This window comes from Vombatus ursinus, unplaced genomic scaffold, assembly GCF_900497805.2.
Source record: "Vombatus ursinus unplaced genomic scaffold, bare-nosed wombat genome assembly UNPS02014786.1, whole genome shotgun sequence".
Taxonomy (NCBI): Eukaryota; Metazoa; Chordata; class Mammalia; order Diprotodontia; family Vombatidae; genus Vombatus; species Vombatus ursinus.
In genome coordinates, this window is record NW_020954564.1 from 10179989 (window position 1) to 10207201 (window position 27213).

General features: G+C 39.2%; 1 protein-coding gene and 1 long non-coding RNA gene across 4 annotated transcripts in view; one reads left to right on the forward strand and one right to left on the reverse strand.

The window, feature by feature from the left end:
- Positions 1-20448, reverse strand: part of LOC114047054 (N-acetyllactosaminide alpha-1,3-galactosyltransferase-like) — a 124490-nt gene extending 104042 nt beyond the window's left edge. Inside the window, exons 1-2 of one of the 3 annotated variants that reach the window (XM_027867739.1) lie at positions 11203-11237; positions 9742-9778 (exon numbers count right to left, since the gene is read on the reverse strand). In XM_027867739.1, coding sequence (XP_027723540.1) covers positions 9742-9778; positions 11203-11222 — 57 coding nt within the window. In that variant the 5' untranslated portion in view covers positions 11223-11237. Of the gene's footprint in view, positions 1-9741; positions 9779-11202; positions 11238-20064 lie in introns of those variants that run through there. The other 2 variants (XM_027867738.1, XM_027867737.1) reach the window with 2 other exon arrangements.
- A 122-nt stretch (positions 20449-20570) lies between these two features.
- Positions 20571-26171, forward strand: LOC114047056. The gene is made up of 3 exons (XR_003569579.1): positions 20571-20625; positions 21257-21351; positions 26019-26171. It is a non-coding gene; the product is annotated as an uncharacterized LOC114047056 (long non-coding RNA).
- Positions 26172-27213: the final 1042 nt, after the last annotated feature.

The window sequence follows — 27213 nt, forward strand, 5'->3', positions numbered from 1 at the left end:
CATGTTGGACTCTTTGTGACCCCATTTTGGGGTTTTCTTGGCAAAGATACTGGAAGGGTTTGCCATTTCCTTCTCCCACTCATTTTACAAATGAGGAAACTGAGGCAAACAGATTAAGTGACTTGCCCAGGGTTGCACAATTACTAAGTGTTTAAGGCCAGATTTGAACTCAGGAAGATATGTCTTCCTGATCTCAAGCCCAATGTTTTAACCATTGTGCCACTTAGCTCCCCCGGTACATAGTAGGTGCTTAATAAATATTTGTTGATTGAATGATTGGGGGTAGGAAGAGCAGGATACCTCTCTTCAATTATATAATTAATATAAATCAATTATATAAAAAGCTATCAGGCAGAAAAGGGACTAAATATGTTCTCTTTGGTCTTCAAGGGCAGTAGAAGTTGAGGTAAATTTAGGCTTGATGTCAGGAAAAACTACCTAAGAAAGTTCTACCATCCAAAAGTGGACTAGACTGCTCTGGTCACTGGTGGGTCTCCCTTCGTCAGAGCTCTTCAAGAGAAGGCCGGATAAACATGTTAGGTACATGGGAGTGAAATCCTTTTCCAGGCATCAGCTGCAAGACTATATGGCTGACAAGGTTTCTTCCAAATCTAAAATTCCATGATTCTATAATACTGAACAGAATATAATATTGAATATTGTAATACTGAATGAGAGATACTGAAGAGCCTGGGCAAGACCACACAGTGAGTTGGTGACTGAGCCCTGCCACGCAGTGGAACGAGTCTTGAACTTGGTGTTAGGAAACTTGGGAATCAGTTGAGGCTCTCCTGCTAATTAGAACGTGGATGAGTCGCTGCAAAGTAAACCAACTCTGAGGTTATACTTCACACCTAGCAAATTGCCAAAGATGGCAAAAGATAGACACAGTTAATGTTGGAGGTGCTGCAGGAAAACAGCAATGCTGTGCATTGTTGGTGGAGCTGTGGATTGGTCTAATCCAGGGGTCGGGAACCTGTGGCCTCAAGGTCACATGTGGCCCTCTAGGTCCTCAAGTATGGTCCTTTGACTGATCACAGCATGGCCCTTTGACTGGTCGTATACAAAGGGCTGCACTTGAGGACCCAGAGGGCCACACGTGGCCTCGAGGTCACAGGTTCCCCACCCCTGGATCCTTCCATAAAATGATTTTCATATGGTTGTTCAATTTCATGTGCTTGTTGTTTGTGTTTCTTCTTTTGAGTATTACTGGCTCATATTCTTTGACCGCTTATTGAGGAATGACCCCTTCTTCTTGTCACTAAGCTGTTCTCACTTTTAGACATATACTCCAAGGAGAGTAAAAAAAAAAAAAAACAGGAAAAAAGACTTCTGGGTATCAAAATATTCACAGCAGTTTTTTTTTCTTGTGGCAGCAAAAACCTAGAACTATATAGATAACAATCAACTGATGACAGGCCAAATTAACAGAATATCATTGAATTCTGAAACACAATAAATGAGAAGAATTCAGAGAAACAGAGGAAGACTTGTGTAAAGCAAAGTGAGCAGAACTAGGAGAACAATATGAATTTATCAAAAAGCTTCAAATGAAAAAAAAAAAGAACACCAGAAGGAAGCTAAACTCTGAGAACAGATGAAGAAACAAATACACCTCCTCCCCAGAAGACCTGCAGGTATAGGCTGTTGCCTGTGCCTGGTTTGTTTACTTAATGGTTTTCTTTTTTTTTTTTACAAGGTGGGGTATTTTTTTTTTTGGCGGGGAGACTACTCAGAAATGACTGTGACATAAAAACCAAAGGCATTGATAAAATTTTTTTTTAAAAAAGGGAAGGTGAGAAAATGACAAAGCAAGTATTATTTTTCCCATTTTACAGGTGAATAAAACTGAGACTCAGAGCCAGAGGATAAACCTGGGGAGTATTAGTTTTTTTTCTTTCTCAATATTTAATAAGGTTATTTAAATTTAATTAGTATCCTTTGTAATCTTATTCATTTTATTTTATACATTTAATATTGTTATTCTGAGGAGTCTATATGTTTCACCACATTGCCAAAAGGATGCATGATGTAAAAAAGAAAGGCTAAGAACTCTCTCTGAGGAGGGATAAACTTATTTTCTAAAGGTCACATAACAAGTTGGTGAGCAAGCTTAGTGCAAAACTTTCTAAGGAAGTCTAACAGCCACATATATGGGACAAACATGGTAAATAAATGAACAGAGAGAGGATTCTGGTAGTATTAGCTGTATGTAGGTTCTTCCCAGCAAATGTAAAATTGATCACTTGCTATACCATTGGGTCACCCTCCTTAATTTTCCCCCAACTCTCCACCACCATCACTACCATTTCTTAAAGGAAAGCCAACTCATTAGAATATCTGCCCAAAATAATCATCCTTGGGAAAGTGAACAGCTTATGCTAGGGCCGTGGAAACAGTACTGAACTTGGAGTGAGGAGACCCATATTAAAAGCCGGCTCTCCCACTTTCTAACTATGTGACATTGGGCACGTCACACACTTTGTCAGTTTCTTCATCTATAAAAATGGGGATAATAATATTTGTACTACTGACTTCAAAGAGGTGTTGTGGAGATGTAACGGGAGAATTATATAAAGTATTTCATAAATCTTCAAATATAATATAAATGTGATTTACTATTGTTCTACATCTTTGGTATCAGAGACAAGCCAGTATTGGTCATAATTGGGTATTAACTGTCAACATTTCAAACACCCCCCCCCACACACACACACTGGCTTGTTTTTGTGTAGAGTGATTTTTCTCTAAGGTATATTTTTCAGGAGAAAGAAGCAAAGGTGGGATTGAAGGAAAAATCACTGGACTAGGAACCCAGAGACCTAGGTACAAGATCAAGCCCCACATCTTACTAATCGTGTGGATGATTCACTTCAGCTGTCTGATCCTCAGTTTCCTCATCTGTAAAATAGGGATAATAATAACACTTACCTCACAGGTTATTGTGAGGATCAAATAAGATAATAATTGTAAAGCACTTAGCACTGTGCCTGGCACATAGTAAATACTATAAACATGTTAGTTATTATTATTATGTTATTGCATAAGGGCATTTTGAAGCTCAAATGAGACAACATGTATGCTTTGTAACACTAAAGCACTATGTAAATTTGAGTTGAATGAGTCTTCTAAGCCTTAACTTCTTTGTAGAAGAGGGTCGACTAATAATTACTTACATTTCTATTGTTTTTTAAGGTTTACAAAGCCCTTTCCAAGGTCTCTAAAATCCCTTCTAGTTCTTAAAGTTCACGTTCTAACACTCTGTAGTCTATAAGGTCCCTTCTACCACTGATGCTCTGTAAGTCTTATGGAACCTTCCTGATCTATAAAATGGGAATTATGCTATTTATACTTTCTTCTTTATAGGGGCATTATGAGAAAAGGCCTTGTAAACCTGAAAACACTGTCTATCACATGCCCTGGGTAGCTACCCTCCCTGCTATATTCTCCTAGGAGACAGCATGGGGCTAGGGAAATAAGTGCTGGACCTGGAGCCAGGAGATCTGGGTTTGAAACCTGGCTGTGTGACACAGGACAAATTGCATCACCTTTCTGAGCTTCGGTTTGCCTGTCTGTAAAATGGGGATAACAACACCCAACTTTACAGGTTTGCCATGGGGATATCTCAATGTAAACCTTAAACTGCTGTACAAAGGGCTGCTATTTTTTGTAAGCTTATGAGGTTTGAAGTCCATTGGGTTCTAAACAATTCAGTATATATGTATATGTGTATATGTGTACACATATATACATACACACATGCATATATGCGTGCATGCATACATGTATGTATGTGTATATGTATATATTTCTCTTGCAGATGTCTGATGCACATGTCCCTCCAGTCACAGCAAGAGAGGGAAGAAAGACATGGTTTGCACTTTCTGTGAGTAAAGAGCTCTAAACCCGCCCATCTTGGCAAGCCCCTTTATTATCCTTATTCTACCCTTCCTGGGCTTTCTTGTTTTGCTCAGAGTGGGCTCTGGACCCAAGCTGTGGTTTCAGCAAAGCAGGAGGTATTTTCAGCCCCAGTTCAGAGAGCTCTGTTCTTTGGCCTACTTTACACTGTATAGTGGCTGAAGGAAGGCCTTCCTCCTCACTGGTCCCATGCCACAGAGCACCAAACGTGGCAGACTATTTGCCTCCATTAATGGCAGAGCTCCTTTAAGAGAATACCAATAAATTATCTTAAGTTCTTCTCTTGAGCGATCTTGGCTGCCCCAGATGTCTCCCTCCCCCAACCCCTGCCAAGAGCTAAGGGTAGCTAAAGGGTACTGGACTTAGAGCCAGAAGCCCTGGGTTCTAGTCCTGACACCTGGAAGCAGTATGGCTCAGTGGAAAGAGAAGGTGGGTTCAAATCCTACCTTTACTACTTGTGAAACATTGGGCAAGTCATTTTATCTCTTTGGACCTCAGTTTCCCCATGTGTAGAATACGGCATTGGAATAAATGGCCTCTGAGGCCCCTTCTAGTTTCTGTGATCCCAGCTCTGCCTCTTACTTACTTTGTGCTCTTGGAATAAATTATTCCAGATGCATTAGAGGAAGGATAAGAAAAGAGAAGTAGAGATTGTTGTTGTTGTTCAGTCATATCCAACTCTTCATGACACCACATAGGGTTTTCTTGGCACGGATACTAGAGTAATTTGTCTTTTCCTTCTCCAGCTCATTTTACAGATGAGGAAACTGAGGCAAATAGGTCTTAGTGACTCACCCAGGATCATATAACTAGTGTCTGGGGCCAGATTTGAACTCAGGAAGCTGAGTCTTCCTGACTTTAGGCCCAGCACTCCATCCACCACCACCTAGCTGCCCCACAGAAGTAGAAATTCTAATACTTAACACTAGAAGGGAAATAGAGCTACTTGGATTGAACCCTCTCACTTCAGAGGTGGCAAGTGGTAGCACCAGGATTCAAACCAAAGGCAGCCAACTCTCCCACTGCCTAAATCCACTGTAGTCACGGTGCTTGGGTTCCAAGATGGGATTCAGTTTCTCATAAAACTTTGTTACATATGGTGGTTAACTTTGTTATTACCACACAAGCATACCCAGCTCTTCATTGGGTGCTAATTTGTTCCGTAAAAACACAATGTTACACAGTTTCTTGCCGAAGAACAATTTTATAAGTGAGAAATACATTTGTGGGCATCCAAATTTCAGGGCTGAAGCAGAGAAACCAGGAGAGTGGGCTGGGCTGGCCTGAGCTGGTTTCAGGCAACCTGTCAAATAGTACCTTGGCATTTCACTATGTCATCTTGGAGTATGATTATGGGATAAATTAAAGCTGTAAATACAAAACAATATTTTGCTTGGCATGATTCTACAGGATCTACCTGAACTTCAACTCATACTCAGTAATTGTTTTTAATTCAATTCAAGGACATTTCGGGGTCTACAGGCTTTTCATGAGCTGAACCTCACCACTGTGGACAATAGAGCACTGTTTCTCTTAGACAATGAGTTTCCAGGTACCAAGCAACAAATTTAGGGAGTCTGGGAATGCCCCGGTACTTCTTAGCTTGGATAATCACCAGGAACACATATTTCCCTAACTATAATGCACAAATCAATCAATCAGCAAGCATTTATTAAGCACCTCCTATATGCCAAGCAGGGCAGCTAGGTGATACAATGGATAAAGCACCAGGACTAAAGTTAGGAAGACTCATCTTCCTGAGTTCAAATCCGGCCTCAGACACTTATTAGCTACGTGACCCAGGCCGAGTCACTTAACCCAGCTTCTTCATCTGTAAAACACGATGGAGAAGGAAATGGCAAACCACTCCAAAATCTTTGCCAAGAATACCCCAAATGGGTCACAAAGGGCTAGAAATGACTCAACAACAACAACAACAACATATGCCAGGCATTTTGCTAGGCAGCAGAGATACATATACCAAAATGAGACAGACCCTGCCCTCAGTATGTTTACTTTCTACTCTGGGTGGATAAATGGAATGTTTATAGAAGCATAAATTTAGATCTGGAACTTCATCTAGTCCAACCCCTTAACTGAGGATCTGAGGAGATAACGAGTTGCCCAAGGTCACAAAGGTAACAATAATAGGTTCTTTAAAGTTTGCAAAGCACTTTCTAGCTCATGTATTATTTGATCCTTACAATATTCTTAAAAGGTACATAGATTCTATTATTACCCTTATTCTACAGACAAGGAAACTGAGCCTAAGGTTAAGTGACTTGCCCAGGTTCACATAGTAAGTTTAGTACCTGTGGCAGTATTCTAACTTTAGTCTTACAAATCTGGTATGGACTGTCACTAAGTATCCTATGTTTGAAACACTGAGGCCATTTCTGATTCTTCCTTTTTCTTATCACACACACCCAGATAGTTGCCAAATTCTGTCTCTATTTTTTACCACCAGCACCCCAGTATAGGCAAACATTTCCACTCACATTCAGCATCATTAAAGCCCTTCTAACTGCCTCTACCTTCTCCAATTCATCTTTCACACACTGAAAGGAAAATCTTTCCTAGAAGTGGAAACTGGAGAACCATGTAAACAATGAGAATAAATGAAAGCAATTCTGAAAGGCAACAATGAAATAAATACAATGACCAATGCTGGTCCCAGCCAGATAATGAAACACATCTCCCTATGTTAGGTTTACCCTATGGATGTTGAATGAATGTTGCACACATTAACAAAGTTGGGGTCCTAAGTTTACGTTGGCTAGTTTTACTTAATTGTTTTACTTCATACAAGGAAGAGTTCTATGGGAAAGGGGATATGTAGACACACACATACACACATGTATTTATGTGTGTATGTATGTATGTACATTTGTATGTATCTAAGGAAATGTCTGGTCATTAAAAAAAATTAAAGAAAAATGTATAACAGGACTTTCCTGAACTATGGCTAGAGGGAGAATTCTTAAACAAAGTAAGGGATGGAGACTGCCAAAGTCAAAATAGATCATTTTAATTCTGTGAAATTGAAAAGTTTTTGTACAAACAAAATCAACACAGTTGAGATAAGGGAAACTGTCAATAAGGGGGGAAAAGTTTTTTTTATCAAATTATAAGAATCTCATAACCAAGACATGCACGGAATTAACACAGATACGTAAGACCAAGAACAATTCCCTCAATAAAGCAGTGACCAAAAAATATGAGCAAACAGTATTCAAAAGAACAATTGCAAATTATTTAGCCACATAGCAGATTAATAATAATAAAAGAAATGCAAACAACAATAATATTATTAACAATAAGAGAAATAATATAATTAATAAGAGGAATGCAATTCAAAATAATCCAGCGGTTTCACCTCATACACAACAAACTGCCAAAGACAACAAAAGAGGGAAAGTCAATATTAGAGAGGCTATGGGAAAACAGTGTACTAAATACTTGGTTGGTGGAGCTGTGAATTGGTCCAACCATTCCAGAAAGCAATTTGGAGCTATGCATTAAAAAATTATGGAAACATACAGATGTTTTATTACTACCTTATTAAACTTTATATAAACACACACACACACACACACACACACACACACACTCACACACAGAGTCCCAAAAAGTCTTAGTGTAGTTCTTAAGCTATAGCTACACTAAGACTTTTGGGATGTCTTATACATTTTTTTAACCCACCGTGCACAAAAAAGGTTCACAATTTCCTATATAATCCTCTTCCCTGTTATTTGTATCTTTAAAAGTTTGTTGATTAAGTTCAAAATAAAAATTCCTAAAAAGAAAATATTAATCAACTAATTTTTTAAAAGGTACAGACTCTTGGACACAGAAATCCCACTAATAGGCATAAAGCACAAGAAGGTCAAAGATATAAAGAAAGGTCCCCAATACAGGCAAATTCCCATAGCAACACTTTTTGTAGTAACAAAGAATTGTAAACAAAAGTAGATGCTCATCAATGCAGTACATGAATGTAAAGGGGAATAACTATGGTGTGAAAAAAGACATCATTCAAACTTCTTTTTTGAGTGGATCAATCGGGGTTAAGTGACTTGCCCAGGGTCACATAGCTAGTAAGTATAAAGTGTCTGAGACCGAATTTAACTCAGGTCTTCCTGATTCCAGGGCTGGCACTCTATCCATTGCGCCACCTAGCTGCCCTCCATCATCCAAACTTTTTAAAATGTTTCTTAGATATATACCTGATCATGACAGTCCTTTTCAAAACTCTTCAGTGTTTTCCTACTCCCTTCCAAATTCAAACTCCTTTACCTAGCTTTTAAGAGCCTCCAAAATCTATATTCTAGATAAACTGAAGGACATTCTGTCCTCAAAACGTTACCTGTGCTTTTCTGCTTCCATGGTTGGCTCCTGCTATTTTATTGCCTATGCCTGGGAGGTCCTCCTTTCCCTTTTTTGTCCCTTGAATTCCTGCTGATCCTTTCACGCCCAGCTCAAATGCCACCTCCTCCAGGAAGCCTTCCCTAAATCCAGTTAGAAATAACTTTTGTCTCCACCTCCAGCTCAAGGATAACCTCAGGTAGCATTCTGCATCTCTTGAAAGCATTTACCATTTAATGTTGTATGTTATAGTATGTCTTATCACCCTACTAACCTAGAAACACCTTGAAGGAAGACACTTACCTTGTTTACACTTAGTATCAATATGGTTTAGTGAATAAAGGGCCAGCCTTGGCAGCAAAAAGATCTGGGTACATCCTGTCTCTGACACTATTGATTATGTGACCAAAGGCAAGTCACTTAGCCCTTCAATGCCCAAAGCAACTCTCTAAACCTATACATTACAGATAGTTACCACTCTACTTTGGTGAAGTGAATTTCTCATCTCTTCCCCCCAAAAATCTTCTCTAGTGCTGATCATGCTGTTTTACACAAAATAGACACTTTATAAATATTTGTTGAAGGAATTAATGAATATACATGTGTGTGTATATATTGTTGTTCAGTTGTTTAAGTCATGTCTGACTCTTCATGACCCCCAGTTGCTTTTTTTTTTTTTGTTATTGTTGCAAACATACAGAAGGGATTTGCCATTCCCTTCTCCAGTTCATATTACAGATGAGGAAAATGAGGCAAACAGGGTTAAGTGACTTGCCCAAGGTAACACAACTAGGAAGTATCTGAGGCCAGATCTGAATTTACATCTTCCTGATTCTAGACCCACCTCTCTATCCACTGCACCTGCCCCCTAATTATTTGTTGTTGTTCAGCTGTTTTCTGTCACGTTTGACTGTGACTCTATTTGGGGTTTTCTTGGCAAAGATAATGGAGTGGTTTGCCATTTCCTTCTCTATTTTAGAGTCAAGAAGTCATGGGTCTATCACATACTAGGTCTATAACCCTAGAAAGTCACTTAACCTCCCAATTGACCCAGGTAACTCTCTAAAACTATGTTATCTGAACTGGGAAAGGAAATTTCCTACCTGGATTTACCTATATTGATGAAATCACAGGTCCAGTCTAAAAAGATATAAATATACTATCCAGGGGTGGGGAATCTGTGGCCTTGAGGTCACATGTGGCCTGCTAGGTCCTCAAGTGCAGCTCTTTGACTGAATCCAAACTTCTGCAAAGTCATAGGTTCCCCACCCCTGTTAGACATACACACACACACACACACACACACACACACACATACATACATACATATACACATACATACATATATACACCAGGAAATGTGTTTTCATGTGTATATATGTGCATATGTGTGTGCATGTGTACATGTGTGTGTGCATATATATCAGGAATGCATTTTTAAATCTATGTTAAACTTACTTGGAAATTCTGAATTTCTGATTGCAGTCTTTTAACCCTAGGGATAGTAACACAGGTCCAATTAGTATAAATGTATGGGGAAAAGGGGTTTGCTAGACAGAATTTTGCTTCCCTGATACCTTTTGAGGAAGACAACTCATATATAAGATGAGGAATGACATTTTAACTACACACTCGCTCCTCTCCTAAATGTTGCTCTCTTTTTTTTTAATTCCACCCAGGTTCAAATCTTTGCCTAAAAAATTATTTCTATTCCCTGTCCCCCCCCCCCATCTACCTTCATCAGGTCAAATAAGCCACCTGTATCTTTCCAAAATCTTTGTTAAACCTATCCTGCCTTCTTCATAGAATTCCACATGATATGGAACAATGATATATTATTGAGATTGGGGGTAAGCACTTCAGCAAAACATTCTTTTTTCCCCTTTTATGTTTAAATCAGGATAATTCTCTGGTTAAGGGAAGCAGAGGACATATTGAGAAATTAAATTAAAATGAAAGATACCAATTTTTTTTAAAGGAAGAAGGTATTTGCTAATGTCAAACCCCAGAAATCACAAAACTCTGAACACTGAGATGATCCCTCCTGACTCAATGAAGGATTCTCCTCTGAACAGACAAGGCAAGCAGGTGTGAGAAATGATTTGCATTTAGGGAGGAATGAGAAAGAGACTGAGAGAAGTGTGGCTATTTTTGCCAAGCCTCAACATCAGTTGGGTGACAGGGCCTTCAGCAGGAACAGAGTCACTTCATCCAATTGCTCCTTAGAGTCCTTGATTAAGTTTCACACAAGCAAACTGACTTTCTCTACCCAAAGCACCTGCAGGGTAGACTTCCTAGTTAGCACATTATAAAATATGGGAAGTGAAAGGGACTTGAAATGTTGAGCTTTAGGAGGTGAAAGGGGTATTGGAACAAAAAGCATTAGAGCATGGACTTTAGGATGCAGAACTCTAAGAGCTGGTGAAATGCTCCCGGGACCTGCATTTGGCTCTATGCTGCTGAACATTTAGATCCGTGACTTGGATAAAGGCATAGGCAGCATGCTTGTCAATGTGCAGATGATGCAAAGTTGAGAGGGTGAGGTATTGTTCAGCAATGTGCTGCTTGACAGTCAGGATTCAAAAATACTCTGGCAGCCCAGAGCACTGATCTGAATCTAGCAAAATGAAATTTAACAGGAGTAAATGCAAAGTCCTACTTCTTTGTTCAAAAACAAACAAATAAACAAAGAATGAAGAATGAATGAATGAATGAACGCATAAAACTCCACATGTACAAAATGCAGGAGACGAAAACAAATATGAGGATTTTCAGGGACTGCAAGCTGAAGAGGAATCCACAGTGAGAAACAGCAACCAAAAGAGCTGATGCATTCTCAGTAAGACAGGAGAAATGTGACCAAGGACCAAGGAGAGAATTAAAACTCTCTACAGCAAAATCCATGTTCCATACACTTACACTGTACTCTGTCCTGCCATACCTAGAGTATGGGGTTCAGTTCTAGATTCCACATTTTAGGAAGGATACTGATGAACTGGAAAGTATCCAGAAGAAAGCAACCAGGAGGATGAAGGGCTTTGAACTCATGACACAGAATTCCTTGAAGGAAATGAGAATATTTAGCCTGGAGAAAAGAAAGGGGATATATATGATAACTGTCTTCAAGTATTCAAAGGCTTGCCACATAGAAGAAGGATTAGATTTTTCTAAGTAGAACGAGAGAACAAAGGGAGGAAATCTCAAAGAAAATTCTTAAGTATTAAAGCCATCAAAAACTTAATAGGTTGCAACAAAGGGTAGTGGGCTATTAAAAAATAGAATTTTTATAGTTCTTTAAGTTTGACAGAACATACATACATTATCTCATTTGATCTCCCCAACAATCCCAGGGAATAAGTGCTACTATTATCCATATTTTACATATGAGGAAACTGAGGCACATAGAGATTAAGTGACTTGCCCAAGATTACATAGCTAGAGTCTGAGACAGGATTCAAACTTGGGTCCTCCAGATTCCAAGTCCAGTACTCTATCCATTGCGTCACCCTAGCTGGTTCCTTTTCTCTGAAGTCTTCAAGTGAAGGCTTGATGGCTACTTGTCAGATATGATGAAGAGGCAAATCTTATTCAGTTTCAAGTTAGACTAGATGGTCTCTTCTTGGTCCCTTCTAGCTCCAAGCTTCTGAGAATGTTCAAACTGAAGCAACCTTAGAAATTATCTGCCTTCACTGCTTCATTTTATAAATAAGAAAAATGAGGCCCAAAGAAAGGTCTCATACACTGAACTTGTGACAGTTATGTCACTGCCTTCCCTAAAATTTCAGTGCAACTGCTGTGAGGTATTCATTTTCTTTTTTGGTTTTGTTTTTTACATTTAATTTTTCTTTTTTCTTAATTATATGTAAACAAAATTTTTAAACATTTGTTTTTAAATTCTGAGTTCTAAATTCTCCTACCTTTTGCTCCTTCTTGAGAAGGCAAGCAATCTGATATAGATTATACATGTACAAGCATGCAAAACATTTCCATATTAGTCATATTACAAAAGAAAATACAAACCAAAAAAAACCCAAGAATAATAAAGTAAAAAAAAAATACTTCAATATGCATTCAGACTCCATCATTTCTTTCTCTGGAGGTGGATAGCATTTTTCTCATAAATCCTTTGGAATTGTCTTGGAGCATTGTATTGCTAAGAATATCTAAGTTCATCATCGTACAATATCACTGTTGCTGTATACAATGTTCTCCTGGTTCTGCTTATTTCACTTTGCATCAGCTCATGTAAGTCTTCTCAGGTTTTTCTGAAAGCATCCTGCTCATCATTTCTTACAGTACAACAGTATTCCATCACAATCATATACCACAACTTGTTCAGCCATTTCCCAATTGATAGGCATTTCTTCAACTTCCAATTTTTTACCACCACAAAAAGAGCTACTATAAATATTTTTTTACACATAGGTTCTTTTCCTTCTTCTTTGATTTCTTTAAGGTACAGACCTAGTAGTGGTATTGCTAGGCACTGTTTTATAGTCCTTTGGGCATAGTTCTAAATTATAGCTGATCCAAACATCCTGGAGAGCAATTTAGAACAATGCCCATAGGGCTATAAAACTATGCATACTCTTTGACCCAGCAATACCATTACTAGGTCTATATCCCAATGAAAATGAAGAAAATGGTGTTCATTTTCATCTTGAAATAATCATAAAACCTGACATATCTCTCTTTCCAGCCTACCTTAAGGTGTCTCAACTCAGGAGTGAAGTCTGTTTTGCTTTTACATTATGTGCAGAGCAATGTTCTAAAACTCGGTACAATTTACTGTACAGCCACTTAAGAAAGCTTGGCTGGGCTTAAAACTGAGGTCATCAGCAAAATTGTGAAGCAGCTGAAGTTTATCTGCACTATCCTCCTACTTCCCCTTTCAGTCTTCTTCTCTCTCATACTGATCCAGCCGTTCTTTATTCATTTAATCTAGTCTTCTCAATCATTCCTCAGGCTCTGGGATCTAGATTTTTTTTTTAATCATGTGTTTTACCTTCTATCTGTCATTCTCTTCAATTTACTCTGTATATATCTTGTTTGTACATAGTTGTTTACATGTTGTCTGCACTGTGACAGAGGCAGACAACCAGGAGCTCAGTGGATAGAGTCAAGAAGACCTGAGTTCAAATTCAGTCTCAGACTTTTACTAGTATGACCCTGGGAAAGTCACTTAACCACTGTCTGCCTCAGTTTCCTCATCTGTAAAATGGAGATAGTGATAGCATCTACTTCCCAAGGTTGTTGTGATGATCAAACAGATAATATTTGTAAGCATTTAGCATAATGCCCAGCACATACTAGGGACTTAATAAACGCTTATTTCCTTTCTTCCATTAGATTTCATGCTTCTTAAAGGCAGAGATTATTTCTGCCTTTACTTGTATCCCAGGTGCTATCACAGTGTATCGTATCACAGTGCCTGGAGCATAGTAAGCACTTAATAGATGCTTGTTGATTTCATTAGGAGGGATCTGGTTTAGTCTATGTAGTTTAGCCCCTTCAATTTACATAGAAGGAAATCAAGGCCCAGAGAGTTTAAAAGACTTTCCCAATGTCACACTCACAAAGGATGCAAATCCAGGTCTTTGACTTCTAGTCAGAAGTCTGGTGTATGTTTTTCTTATGGTTTTTGATAACTTGGATTTCTCCCTTTGAAAACTGCTTTCTCATATTCTTTGTCATTTATCACTTGATGTATATTTGGCTCTTACTGACTTTACAGCCAGTGTTCTTTCCACTTTCACACTGCCTCTCCTGACTCCCTAACAAGGACCTATTTCCAAAGACAGGAAAAATTGTAAGACTCAGATGAGCCAATGGAGCTGAACTCAGTTTTGTAAACTGTAATAGGTTCAGGCATTAAGCCAATATCTTGTAGGATCTTTATCATTATTAGCAGAGAAAGGAATTCAGGTGGGACACATCTGTTGTTAATAAACAATTGATAAGGACAGGCAAGACTACCTCCACAAGCAGGAGTCCAAAGATTAAAATCAAGAAGTAAGGTGAAAGACGACAAAAAGCAGACCTTTTTTTCCTTCATATTTCCACATTAGTCTTGTGAAAAAAGAATCAGAACAAAAGGGGGAAAATCACCAGAAAGAAAAAACAACAAAAAAGTGAAAATAGTATGCTTCATTCTGCATTCAGATTTCATAGTTTTTTCCTTGGATGAGAACAGCATTTTCCATCATCAGTCTTTTGGAACTGTCTTGGATCATTGTATTGCTGAGAAGAGCTAAGTCTATCATAGTTAATCATCACACAATATTGCTGTTACTATGTACAATGTTCTCCTGGTTCTGCTCACTTCACTCAGGATCAGTTCATGCAAGTCTTTCCAGATTCTTCTGAAACCATCCTGCTCATCATTTTTTATAGCACAATAGCATTCCATTACATTCATATACTACAACTTGTTCAAGTTGCTATAAATATTTTTGTACATGTGGGTACTTTTCTCTTTTTTATGATCTTTTTTGGGATACAGACCTAGCAATAGTATTGCTGTATCAAAGGATATGCATAGTTTTATAGCACTTTGAGCATAGTTCCAAATTGCTCTTCAGAATGGTTGGATGAATTCAACTCTTTAGTGCTGGGTCAAACTGCCCTAATCACGCAACTCTCCCTGAAGGTGTCACTAAGCAATAAATGTAACTTTAATAGATTTATATTTGGAAGTGACTTCCAAGGCCATCTGTCCTATGTCGCCTCAACCCATTTTACAGGTAGTAGCGAAAGAAAGGGGATTTGAAAAGTTCCTTTGATTCCAAATCCAGCATTTCCCCACTAACCATGCTATCTCTAGGTTTCAGTCTCCTTTTCTGCACAACAAGGTTAAAGTAAATGATCTCTAAGTTCCCATGTAGTTCCAACATTCTTTGTTTTCTGTTCTAACATTCTATGTTCTTGGGTCCCTGCTACTAGAACATTCTATGCTCTCTGGCCCGACAATTTATATTGAGAAGCAGCATGGATAGAATGCTGGGCCAGGAGTCAGAAAGATATGAGCTCAAATCCTATTTCAGATGCTACCAGCTATGTAACTTTGGGTAATTCACCTAACCTCTCTGGGCCTTGGTTCCTCTTCTATAAATGAAAGGATTTGACTGGATGACCTCTCAGCTTTTTTCCAGCTCTCAATCTATCCCGTATGGCTCTAGCAATCTATGATAACTGATAATAATTCACATTTCTGTGTTGCTTTAAGGCTTACAAAGTATTTTTCTTACAACATCCCTGTGAGGTAGGGAGTCCAAGAATTATAATCCCCATCTTACAGATAAGAAAATTGAGAATTTCCAAAACTAATAAATGTGGCAGCCAAGACTCTTGACTTAAAGTTCAGAATTCTTTCTACTATATCACACTGCATATAACATTAGTTAATAAAGGCTTTGGGGTTTTTCTTTCCTCTGGATGGCCTAGTCATTTTAATAAGAGACTCTGGAAGATAAGATAGCTTTCAAGATCCAAAGGAAGGAAGCTTCAACAATAGGAGTTAAGTTTGTTATTTTTGGGACAGGGGCTAATTGGTCTCCTTTGCTTACTCCTAAGGTTGGCCTTGGCCATGTACCAGGCCCATCCTCCTTCTGCATTACTGGCAGTGCAGTATCTCTTGCCTTCAGTTCAGACATGGCCTTCCCTGGCCTTCAGAGGTATTTTTTGATCAAGGGCAAAATAAGTCTGGGAAACCAGAGGTTAACTGGCTTTACGTACCAAATCCTCCCCTAACCCTAGGGATATTCTTCTGAGGGTTGGTCGATTATTTAGTTTGTTTTGCACTTTTCAACTGTACTTGAATCCAAGCTCTGTTTCTTAGTGTAGCTACACTGATATTAATTCCTTTCTTTTTAAACTTTTGTTGAGTGGCAATATTATTTAGCATTAAGTTGGAGAAATACTCATTTCCCTGGTACTAAATACATGATAATAATATTCCCTTACATAGATCATGGAACATGCTTCTTCGAAGAACCTTAGCACATAGAATATCAGAACTGGAAAGGGTCTTAGAACAGTGAATGTTAGAATTAGAAGGAGTCTTAGGACATAGAACTGTCGGAGCTGGACGGAACTTTCCAACACATAGAATGTGAGAACTGGAAGAGCCTTAGAACACAAAAAGTTAAAGCTGGCAGAGACCTTCCTAATAGAAGGTTAATAATAGAATAATAGAATAGGTTATTCATAATGGAATATTAGTGGTGGAAGGATCTGTAGAACACAGAATGTTAGAACACATAAACAAGGATCTCAGATATGGAAGGAACCTTAAGGAACACTTAGTCGAACCTTTTTTATTTTACAGAGGAAGCTAAGTTTCAAAGAGAAACTTGTCTAACCTCATGCAACTACCAAAGGTCAGAGCCAAGGCAAAAGCCCAGACTTTCTTACTGCAAGGCTAGGGCTCTTTCTGAAGCACTTTCTTACCCATCACCTCATTATCTTCCTCACCACAATCTGGTGAGGTAAGGGCAGTGATTATCATCTCCAATGGACAAACAGAAACTCTGAGGTCCAGAGACGGAAAATAAACAATCAAAATCACAAAGCTAGAGTTCAGATCTCCTCAAGCCCAGTTTAGATCTCATCCCACTATGCCATGATGTCTCTCAAAGCAATGCCAATTGCTTCTATATTAAAGATTCCTCCAACAAAAACCATTATATTAGTTCGCTGGTGCCTCTTTCAAAATTTCCTCTTTTTGGATTCAAATGTCCTTTACGAATACAGAGAATTCTAGGTAAAATGTAACAAATGAATAAGTATTTGTGATGCAATTTCCTTAAATAATCAGTGTATCTCCTACCCTTATCTTCACTCAACTTGAGATTTTCAGTTGTGTTCTAGATTTCCTTCTTGAGATCAAAGTGTCTCTCCAATCACTAACCATTTCAGGGCTTAGCAATCTTTACAATCAAGGAATCGAGGCCTTTAGTCTAATAGAGACACCTAATGCTTCAGTGGGTGAATGGCTTTTGCTTGTTCTGAGTCCAGGAAGAATGTGCCTATTTATCTTTTAATGATGCCCTTGGAGAACAAAGTCATCAGGAAATGGAGTTAAGCTAAGCTTCTGACTCTGTGAGATTCTGTCAATAATATCCCAAAATATGAGGGATCTTAGTGATCAAGTCTACCCCCTCATTTTCCCTCCAGTTTCCATGAAGAAACTGAGTCCTGAGAAGGTGAAGTGACTTGCCAAAGTCACACAGCCAATTATTGGTAGGGCCTGTACAGGTACCCAAGTGTCCTGATTTCCACTACAACCACTTCCTTCTGATGACTCATGCATCAGTTTCTTTTATGTGGCAATCCCCATCCCCATTTCTTTTACATGAACTATGTTCTGTTCTAATAAATCTATGTTCTCAAGTCTCTTCTCTCGCTCAAGGTCTCTTTCCACTCTTTACATTCTAATTCTATAAAGGCATATATTTTTCATGTCAGAAAAATCCTATTCTCTGTGGCCTATAGCAAACTTATTTTGTGACATGTGAAGTGTTTGTGTTAAGGTGAAGGTTCAAAGTGGAGGGAGGAATTAAGAGAAGAAGGACAGGGGAGTGACAGTAATATACCTGGTGTATCATTTTCAAAAGTAAGGGCTTGCATCTTTGAGGCTTTGTCTAGGGTACACATTTTTCAAGGACTCATTAGGTGTGACCCTGAGCAAGTTACTTAACCCCTGTCTGCCTCAGTTTCCACAATTGTAACAGGGGGATAATAATAGCACCTATCTCCCAAAGTTCTTGTGAGGATCAAAAGAGATAATATTTGTGAAGTGCTTATCGCAGTGTCTGGCATAGTAGGCATGTAAAAAATACATGTTTCCTTTTATCCTTCCTACTAATTTCTTATACTCCAGAGCAACTTTTGACATAACTCATTCCATTTATGATAGTGAGGGAGGGAGAGAAATTGGAAAATCCAAGTTTATTCCTTAATGTCTTATTTCATTAAATTCATTAAATTTCATTAGTTTCATTAAATTCAGCAGACATTTATTAAGCTTCTACTATGTACAAGGCCTTTAATATGAGCTGGGTGTGGGAGATGTAAAGATTAAAAAGGACACCCCATATATTTACAGGATTTTAGTTCTCGAAGGGAGCTTGGATTTCATCCGGTCCAACATCTTCACTTTATAAATGGGGAAATTGAGGTTCAAGATTCATCCTGGGCAAAGAGGGAACTTTATTCTAGTTGCACTGCAATTCAATATATTTGTTTAAAGGTGTATTGATGCCTTTTGTTTTCATATCCTGGTCATTTTAGGAAATGCTCCCACAGCACCCTAATAAGCCTTCCCTTGTAACATTTTTTTTAAATTAAACATTACCACCAACAAATCACTTCATTTGACAGCATGGCATTCAATATTCATTCAACAGACAACAAGCATTTATTTTATATCAACTATATATGAACAAGGTTGTGAGCTCAGAGGAAGCTGCCAAATAAAGTTCCACGATGGAACTTTTCGGGGAGGGTTAACAACTACAAATATTAGCCCGATTGAAGCTACCTTTTCACACCTCTCAGGATGTACTTGGATAACATCCAGACAGAGCTGTAGGGACCATCTGAAGAACTCAGGTGAAGATGGGCAACATTTAGGATTTGGGGTTTTAACTGCTGCTGGGGCTTTGGAGGGGGCACAGATGAAGGAAAGAATTGATGGCTGCACTCTCTTCCTGGCAAAGCCTTTAGGAAACCTGAATCCAACCTCTGGGCTTTCTCCTCCTCCCCCTCTCAATTCCATCCCATTCATTTTAGGAGGTGTTTTTTGTTTTGTTTCGTTTTTTAGGGTTTTGCTCCTTTTAATATCTCTTGGACATCCTTCAAGAGTTTTGCAGTCGGTTTATTTTTCTATTTTTCTGCCGGGAGGGTGGGAACTGGAGTTTGTGGGGATGGGGCGAGGATGAGAGGGTTTGACGGCTAGACTGAAGTCGTCCCCTTAGATCTCTGGGAAGTTCGGCTGAGCAGGAACTATTAACTACCAAAGTGAAACTTTTAGAACTTCGCAAAAGCGTGGTAGAAGTAAGGACACTGGCAGGGGAGCCGGGAGATTTGGGTTCAAGTCCTAACTTATTAGATGCGTGACCTCAGGGAACGTCTATGTCGCCACAAAAAAAAAAAAATTAGGTGATTTTAAGGTCCCTTCAAGCTTTAGCACATGTTGTGTTGTAACATTTTCTCTTTTAGATTGCCTTAAAGTTTTAATATTCTCTAAGTTTTCAGTGAGACAGAGAGAGGAGGCAAAGAGGAGTGTGTGTTTCTGTATGTGTGTGTGTGTGTGTGAGAGAGAGAGAGAGACAGAGAGAGAGAGAGACAGAGAGAGAGAGAGACAGAGAGAGAGGAAAGAATAAATATTCAACACTTTCCTTCGTCTGATCTCGACTCCTTCCTGCCTGCAGTGTTCTTTCCCCGTCTCCGAGACATACGATCGTCCCCTGGTGCCAAAGGAAATAGTAACTGTCCTTAAGACTCCCTTAAGGGTTTGTTCACCGCCCCCCGCCTCCGGACGCTGCCCCGATAGGGCGAGGCTACACTCTGCGCCCCCCACCCCCGCCCCTCGCCCCCTGCGACACCCTCCCCGTTACTGAAAGCGGGGTCCTGCGCCCTTCTGATCTGGAGGCGACCCGGGGCTTGGGGTGGGGACAGGGGATTGATGCGGGGCAACCCGTAAAGAAGCCGCCTTGGGGAAGGGAAGGGAAGAGAAGGGAAGGGAAGGGAAGGGAGGACGAACCGGTCGCTAGGACCCACCTGCCGGAACAGAACTTCAGCCATGAGGCTGGTGCGGGAGCAGAGTCGGTGGACTAGGTCCTTGGAGGGGCAGCGGCTGCTGCCGCCTCCCCCTCCGTCTTCTCCTTCTCCTTGTCCTCCTCCTCCTCCGCTTGGCGCCAGCCACGGCTTCCTCTCCTGCCTATGCATAACTCCAGCTATCTCCTCCTCCGTTACAAATAGGGCTGGCTGGGCGTGTGTGTGTATGTGTGTGTGTGTGTGTGTTCTAGTGAATGTGTTTTTCTCTTCTTCCTCTGCACATGCCGGGCAGGGCGGCTGGGACGGCTGCCCCCAGGACCCAGAACTCTCCTCTCTCCGCCCCGTTAATGTTTCTCGCTGCTTTTGCCAGCCCCCACCCTAGGCAGACAGCTGCGAGCTACACCACCACCCCCCCCTTTAAAAAAATTCACTCAAGCGGAAAAAACCCTGAAGCCAGCAAAAAAAAAAAAAAAAAAATTTCATGAGGGCAACCCTGCCCTGCCTAAACTCTCTGCCACAGCAGATGTGGAGAGACAACAGGACAATCCAGGGGTTGGAGGAGGGGTTAGTACCAGCCTTGATGGGGAGGGGGAGGTGGGATAATTGTGAAACTTGGCTCTGGTCCTGATTCAGAAATGAACGTTGTTCGCAGCACATTACCACAGGCAAAGCCTATCTATTTCACCACTTGTTTCCCGCGGAAGGAGGAAATCAACCAAATGCTAGTTACATTGTCTTCTCTGTAATGGACTGATGGTGGTTTCCACAGCATGCCTTGGGTTAAGCCGAGTTCGTCCTTAATTTTAGAACTGGGAGGAATTTTAAGCCACGGTATGCCTGATGGAAAACATCTAAAAACTCAAACTGTTAAAATATGAAACAGAATGCCAGCATAAAGAAGATACAAGATGACTTGATAATCTAGTTAAGCCTCCTTACTCACTTTACAGGTGGGGAAACTGAGGTTTCCCCACCTAACTGCCTTATTTATTTAACCAGATGAGGAAACTGAGACTCAGACAAGTTAGCTCCAAGGTCACACAGGAAGAAAATAATAGAGGAAGAATTTGAATCTGGGTCTTCCGTTCCAAATTCAGTGTTCATTCTGCTACCAGCTTTGCCCTCACAGAAAAGTGAAAATATTACTTTCTTATTCTTGAATCATATAGGAAAATTTCTTCCCTTTTTTCCTTAGCAATATACAAGGAAAGGAAAATTCACAGGCCGTGAAGAATCGAGGTTGTTTCTTCTGCTGTAAAATGATCTATTTGGATTTGAGATCAACATGAGGTGAGTCAGCCCACTTAGGTTCAAATACTTTTTCTGCTTTTTCCTAAATTGTGTGACTATAGCACTTCATCTTTATGTGTCTCAATTTCTTCCTCAATAAAAATTAAGAGAGTTGACTAGGTGATATTTAAGGTCCCTTTAGGTTAGAATCTATGATCCTGTGAACTTAAACATCTTTTCCAATTCTAGAATTTGATGTTCCAATATTCTGTGTTTAAAGGTTCCTTCTAGTTCTAGTATTCTGTTATATAGTCTAAATTCCTAATTAATAATAATAGCTAGTATTTCATAAATGCAAATATGATCTCATTTGATCCTCACAACCACCCATTTAGGTAAGTGCTATTATTATCCCCATTTTGCAGTAGAGGAAACTGAGGCAAACAGAGGTTAAGTGACTTGCCCAAAGTTACATAGGTAGTAAGTATCTGAGGCCATATTTGAGCTCAGGTCTTCCTGATTGCAGGTCCAGTGCTCTATCCACTGTGACACTTAAATGCCTTAATCCTAATATTTATGTCCTAAGGTCCCTTCAAGCTTCTTGTTCCAACATTTTATCTTTGCAGATCAGCTCAGACATTCTCTAAACACCAGGGAGAGCAACATGAATGAAGGCAGAGACCAACAAGATGTATTTAGGGGACCACAAAGAGATAGACCAATCAGTCAAAAAGAATTTATCACATATGTACTATGTGCCAAGCTCTGGGGATATAAATGGAAAAGTGAGAGTACCTTCCCTCAAAGAACTTATATGCTACTGTAGCAGTACACTATAGCCATTGGCAAGTAAATATAGAATATATGTAGGAATAAATACAAAGTGATTCTTTTGAAGATATCCCCCAAAACAATTCTAGTATGTTGAGAAGTCAAAAGAAATTGGATGTACTTTTGGGAAAACAAGTAATGGATGATCCTTTACCTTCTACCTCTTCCTATAAATGCCACAGAGTTTCAATTTCAATGGGATAGGAAAGGGGAAGTTTAAAACTTTGGAAGAGGGAGGTCACATGATGAAAAGTGTTTGATGATTTTGGGATCCTAGAATTCAGTACTAGAGGAGACCTTAAGGATCATTTAGTCTAACTGCCTTATTTATTTAACCAGATGAGGAAACTGAGACTCAGACAAGTTAGCTCCAAGGTCACACAGGAAGAAAATAATAGAGGAAGAATTTGAATCTGGGTCTTCTGATCCAAATTCAGTGTTCATTCTGCTACCAGCTTTGCCCTCACAGAAAAGTGAAAAAATTACTTTTTTATTCTTGAATCATATAGGAAAATTTCTTCCCTTTTTTCCTTAGCAATATACAAGGAAAGGAAAATTCACAGGCCGTGAAGAATCTAGACTGACCTGGGTCCCCAAGAGCCCCTCAGTTTATCTGCCCTTTATTGAACCCAGGACAAGACTGCTAAAACCATTATTTTTAAGAGAGGAAAATCTCTGTATCTTTTTAGTTGTTCAAACACTTGGAAGTCCTTTGTTTTTAATGATATTAAATTCTGCTTCTGGTATTTACATATGGTAAATTTAAAAGGCAGGAACAGAGGGGATTAGCCAGTTTAAAAAAATGCATTTGGGTTATTTTGGTTTTTTCAACTTCAGTGTCTTAAGGCCAAGAATTCAGTAGCCTGAAATAAAGTTTTATTGTACCTAAGCACATAATATTAATAAAATGATCATCCTTGCATTCCACCAAGTTTTAAAAGTCTTCTCTTTCCAACTTTAAAAAATGTCAAAATAATAGTTCAATGGGGCCTCTCCATGGCTATAACCCCATCCTTGTAATACATGCTGGTCAGGGTCACTCTGGTGAAAAGAAATGATCTGTCATGTTAAGTTACCAAACTGCCTTATAAGGAAGTTATATTATTATGGAATGGTGGAGCTGAAAAGAATTTTAAACCATTAAATATTAGAACATAAAATTAACCAATAATATTTGTATCAACACTTTCAGTTTCTAGAAACTGAGGAGGTTGGTTACCCATCAACTGAAAAATAGCTCAAGAAATTATGTTATGAATTTAGTGGTATATTTTGTCATAAGAAATGATGAATGTAATAGATTCAGAGAAATATGGAAAGATTTATGTGAACTGATGCAGAGTGAAATAAACAGAATCAGGAGAACAATGCCACAATGAACACAATAATAAAGTGATGGAAACAACCTTGAAAGCCCTGAGAATTCTGACCAAACCAAGGACTAATGAAGACTTCAAAAGACTGATGATCAACCACGCTCGCACACACACACACACACACACACACACACACCACCCCACCACACCCACCCCACCTCCCCTACCCCCCGCCCACACACACACATGCACTCTTGGAAGAGAGGTGATAGACTAGAGGAACAGAATCAGAAAAGTATTCTCAGGCCTGGTCAATGTGTTGACTTGTTTTACTCAACTATATATATTTATAACAAGGGAGGGTTGCTCCTTGGGGGAGGGAAAGAATGTTAATGGATGGTGATAGAAGTGGGGAAAAAGTATCAATAAAGTATTTTTTAAAAATTAAGATAAGAAAAATATGGAGAAGGTGACACAAAGCAATTTTATTACTACCATGTTAGATTTCATATATATGTATGTATGTATATATATGTTGTATGTGTGTGTATACATATATATATATATATCTATAACTCTCTATCATCTATCTATATTAAACTATGTAACAGAGCTGTTAGGTGACTCAGTGGATGGGAACTTATAGAATGTAAGAACCAGAGGAAATTTCAGAAGTCTAGTCCATTCCTTTCAGGGTGGGTGAGTGGTATGGCCAGTAGTCCAAGCCCCTACTCCCACAGATGAGGCCAGTTTTTTGTTTTTGTTTTTCTTAGAAGGCATTAGAATTGGTCTTGAGCCCTAATTGACCCAAAACTCTAAGCCCTTAATCCCTTCCTGCTGGCCTAAGTAAAAAGTTAACAAGTGTACAGTTAGGAATTCCTCAAGCCGATCAATGCAGCCGGGAAGGCAGGGAAGTTGTGCCTATCTGAATCACTACTGCGTGCTTGCTGAATATCCTTTCTCTGCTATTGCTAAGTAAACCACTTTTTGTTATCTGTCATGGTCTTCAAGTATCTTATTTCATCTCAGTTTCTAACTTAGAGCACCAGACTATCCTGAATCAGATCTGGTCTATAACCCTAATTGCCCTCTTTTAAACTTTTTGACCAAACTTTACTTTGCATTCTAGGTTATGATTCTTTTTTACAATGGATTCTGTGAAATGGCTTTAATTTAAGTTATAGAAGTTTTTTAGATATCCAAGGGTCTGGGGAAAGATGTGGGGAAGATTTGGGGAACCTGTATCATTTTTAGGCATAATTCATCTTAAATGAATGAGGAAAGTTCAACTTCTTTCTTTCTGGCTAGCAGCCCCCAGGATGGAGGGGGAAAGGAAGTGAGAAGGGAGTGGAAGAATTCATCATCATAGACCAAGTGGTTAGAGAGGGAGGAATGACTAAGGGAACAAACAGGCAGTTCTGGAAAGGACTGATTCATTGATATATCTTCATATGAATATGCAGATATGTGTGGGCATATAAGGGTGTGTGTATGTGCCCTCTCCTCTCTTTCCTCCTTCAATGTATCTCTGTGTTTATATTAGTGTGTTCTTTGACTTGTGAAGGTATTTCTCAGGAAGAGGCTCTGTGATCTATGATGCATAATTTCACAGACTCTTCAAGTTAGAATTTACCTCTAAAGTCATTTAGTTTCAACCTGTACTTAAATGAGAATCCTCTCTACACCATAACCAACAAGGGGTCGTCCACCCTTTGCCTGAAGAACTCCAGTGAGGAGGAGCCCACTACTTTTTTTAAAATAATATTTTATTGTTCCCCTAATTACATGTAAAAACAATTTTTAATATTTGCTGTGGGTTTTTTTTTAAGTTTTGAGTTCCAAAATCTATCCCTTCCTCTCTTTTCTCCTCCCTCCCTGAGACAGTAAGAAACCTGATATAGATTAAACATGTGTGATCATGTAAAACGTTTCCATATTAGTCATTTTGTGCAAGAATACTCAAAGAAAAAGAAAGAAAGAAAATGAAAAATAGTATGCTTTGGTCTGTATTCAGATGACATCAGTTCTTTCTCTGGAGGTGGATAACATTTTTCATCGTGAGTCCTTTGGGATTGTCTTGGATGATTGTGTGCTAAGAATAGCTAAATCATTCACAGTTGTTCATTTTACAATATTGCTGCTACTGTGTACAATGTTCTCCTGGTTCTTCTCACTTCACTTTGTATCAGTTCATGTAAGTCTTTCTAGGTTTTTCTGAAATCCGCCTGCTCATCATTTCTTATAGCACAATAGCATTCCATTACAATCATATTCCACAACTTGTTTCAGCCATTTCCCAATTAATGGGCATCTCCCCAATTTCCACTTCTTAGCCACCACTAAAAGGGCTGCTATAAATATTTTTGTACAAATAGGTTTTTTTCCTTTAAAAAAAAATCTCTTTGGGATACAGACCTAGTAGTGGTATTGCTGGATCAAAGGATATGCACAGTTTTATTGCCCTTTGGAATCCACTACTTCTTAATGCAGTCCTATTCTATGTTTGGATAATTCTAATTGTTAGGAAGTATTTCTTCTCAACAAATCTAAATGTGTTTCTATATAACCCATTGTTCCTAGGTCTGTCCTTCGGGGCCAAGAGAAGAAGTCTAATCTCTCTTCCACGTGACAGTCCTTCAGCTGCCTGAAGAAAGCTCACACATCTCCTCCATGTTGAACATTCTTAGTTTCTTTAACTATTCTTCATTTGAAATTAAAGGGGAGAAGGGAAGGAGGGGGAAAGAGAAAGAAATAAACATTTACATAGAGTCTACAATGTGGCAAGCACTGTGCTAAGCAATTTTACTAATACTACCTCCTTTGATTATCACAACAACTGTATGAGGTAGGTGCTATTATTCTTCCCATTTTTTACAGTTGAGGAAACTGAGACAAATGAGGTTAAATGACTCTCCTAGGGTCATAGAGCTAATAAGTGTTTGGGGCTGGATTTGAACTTAGGTCTTCCTGACTCCAGACCTAGCACTCTATGGTGCCTGTCAAGTTCCTTCACTATTTTGGTTGTACTTTTGTGGACAATTTCTCAGTTATCAATGTCTTCTCTAAAATGTGATACCCAGAACTGAACACAAAACTTAAGATGTGGTCTGACCAGGGCAAAAATACTATGCTATCATCACCTCCTTATTCCTGAACACTAGACCTCTCAATACAGCCTGATATTGCATTAGCTTTCATGGCTGCTGTATCCCACAGTAGATCCACTGAGTTTACAATCTGTATTGGCAGCTAGATTGTACAGGGGATAGAGCCCTGGGCCTGGGGTCAGGAAGACCTTGTTTGAAATCTGGCCTCAGAAACTTACTAGTTTTGTGACCCTGGGCCAATCACTCTGTTTTCTTCTGTTTCCTCAGCTGTTAAGTGGGGATAACAACAGTACTCATGTGCCGGGGCTGTTATGAGGGTCAAATGAGAAAATATCTGTAAAGTCCGCAGCACGATGCCTTGCTGATACTTAGTGCTATATAAATGATTATTCCTTTCCCCTTTCTCTGTACTGGGCCCATAAGGTAACCGGGTCTGCAATATGTTCACTTCTTATCATGTGTATTCTAATTCTTCAGTGATTATCACATTCAGTTATTTAATTTGGTCGTTTGTGGAAATCTGCCCAGACCTCCCCATTTCCACACCCCACCCTCACTCCACTCCCCCCTGATTAATTGTCCAGGGCTTACAATCAGAAATCTACTCAGCCAGCTCATCGGCATTGCCTTAATAAGGACTTTCCACAAGGGTGAACTATGTCAACAGG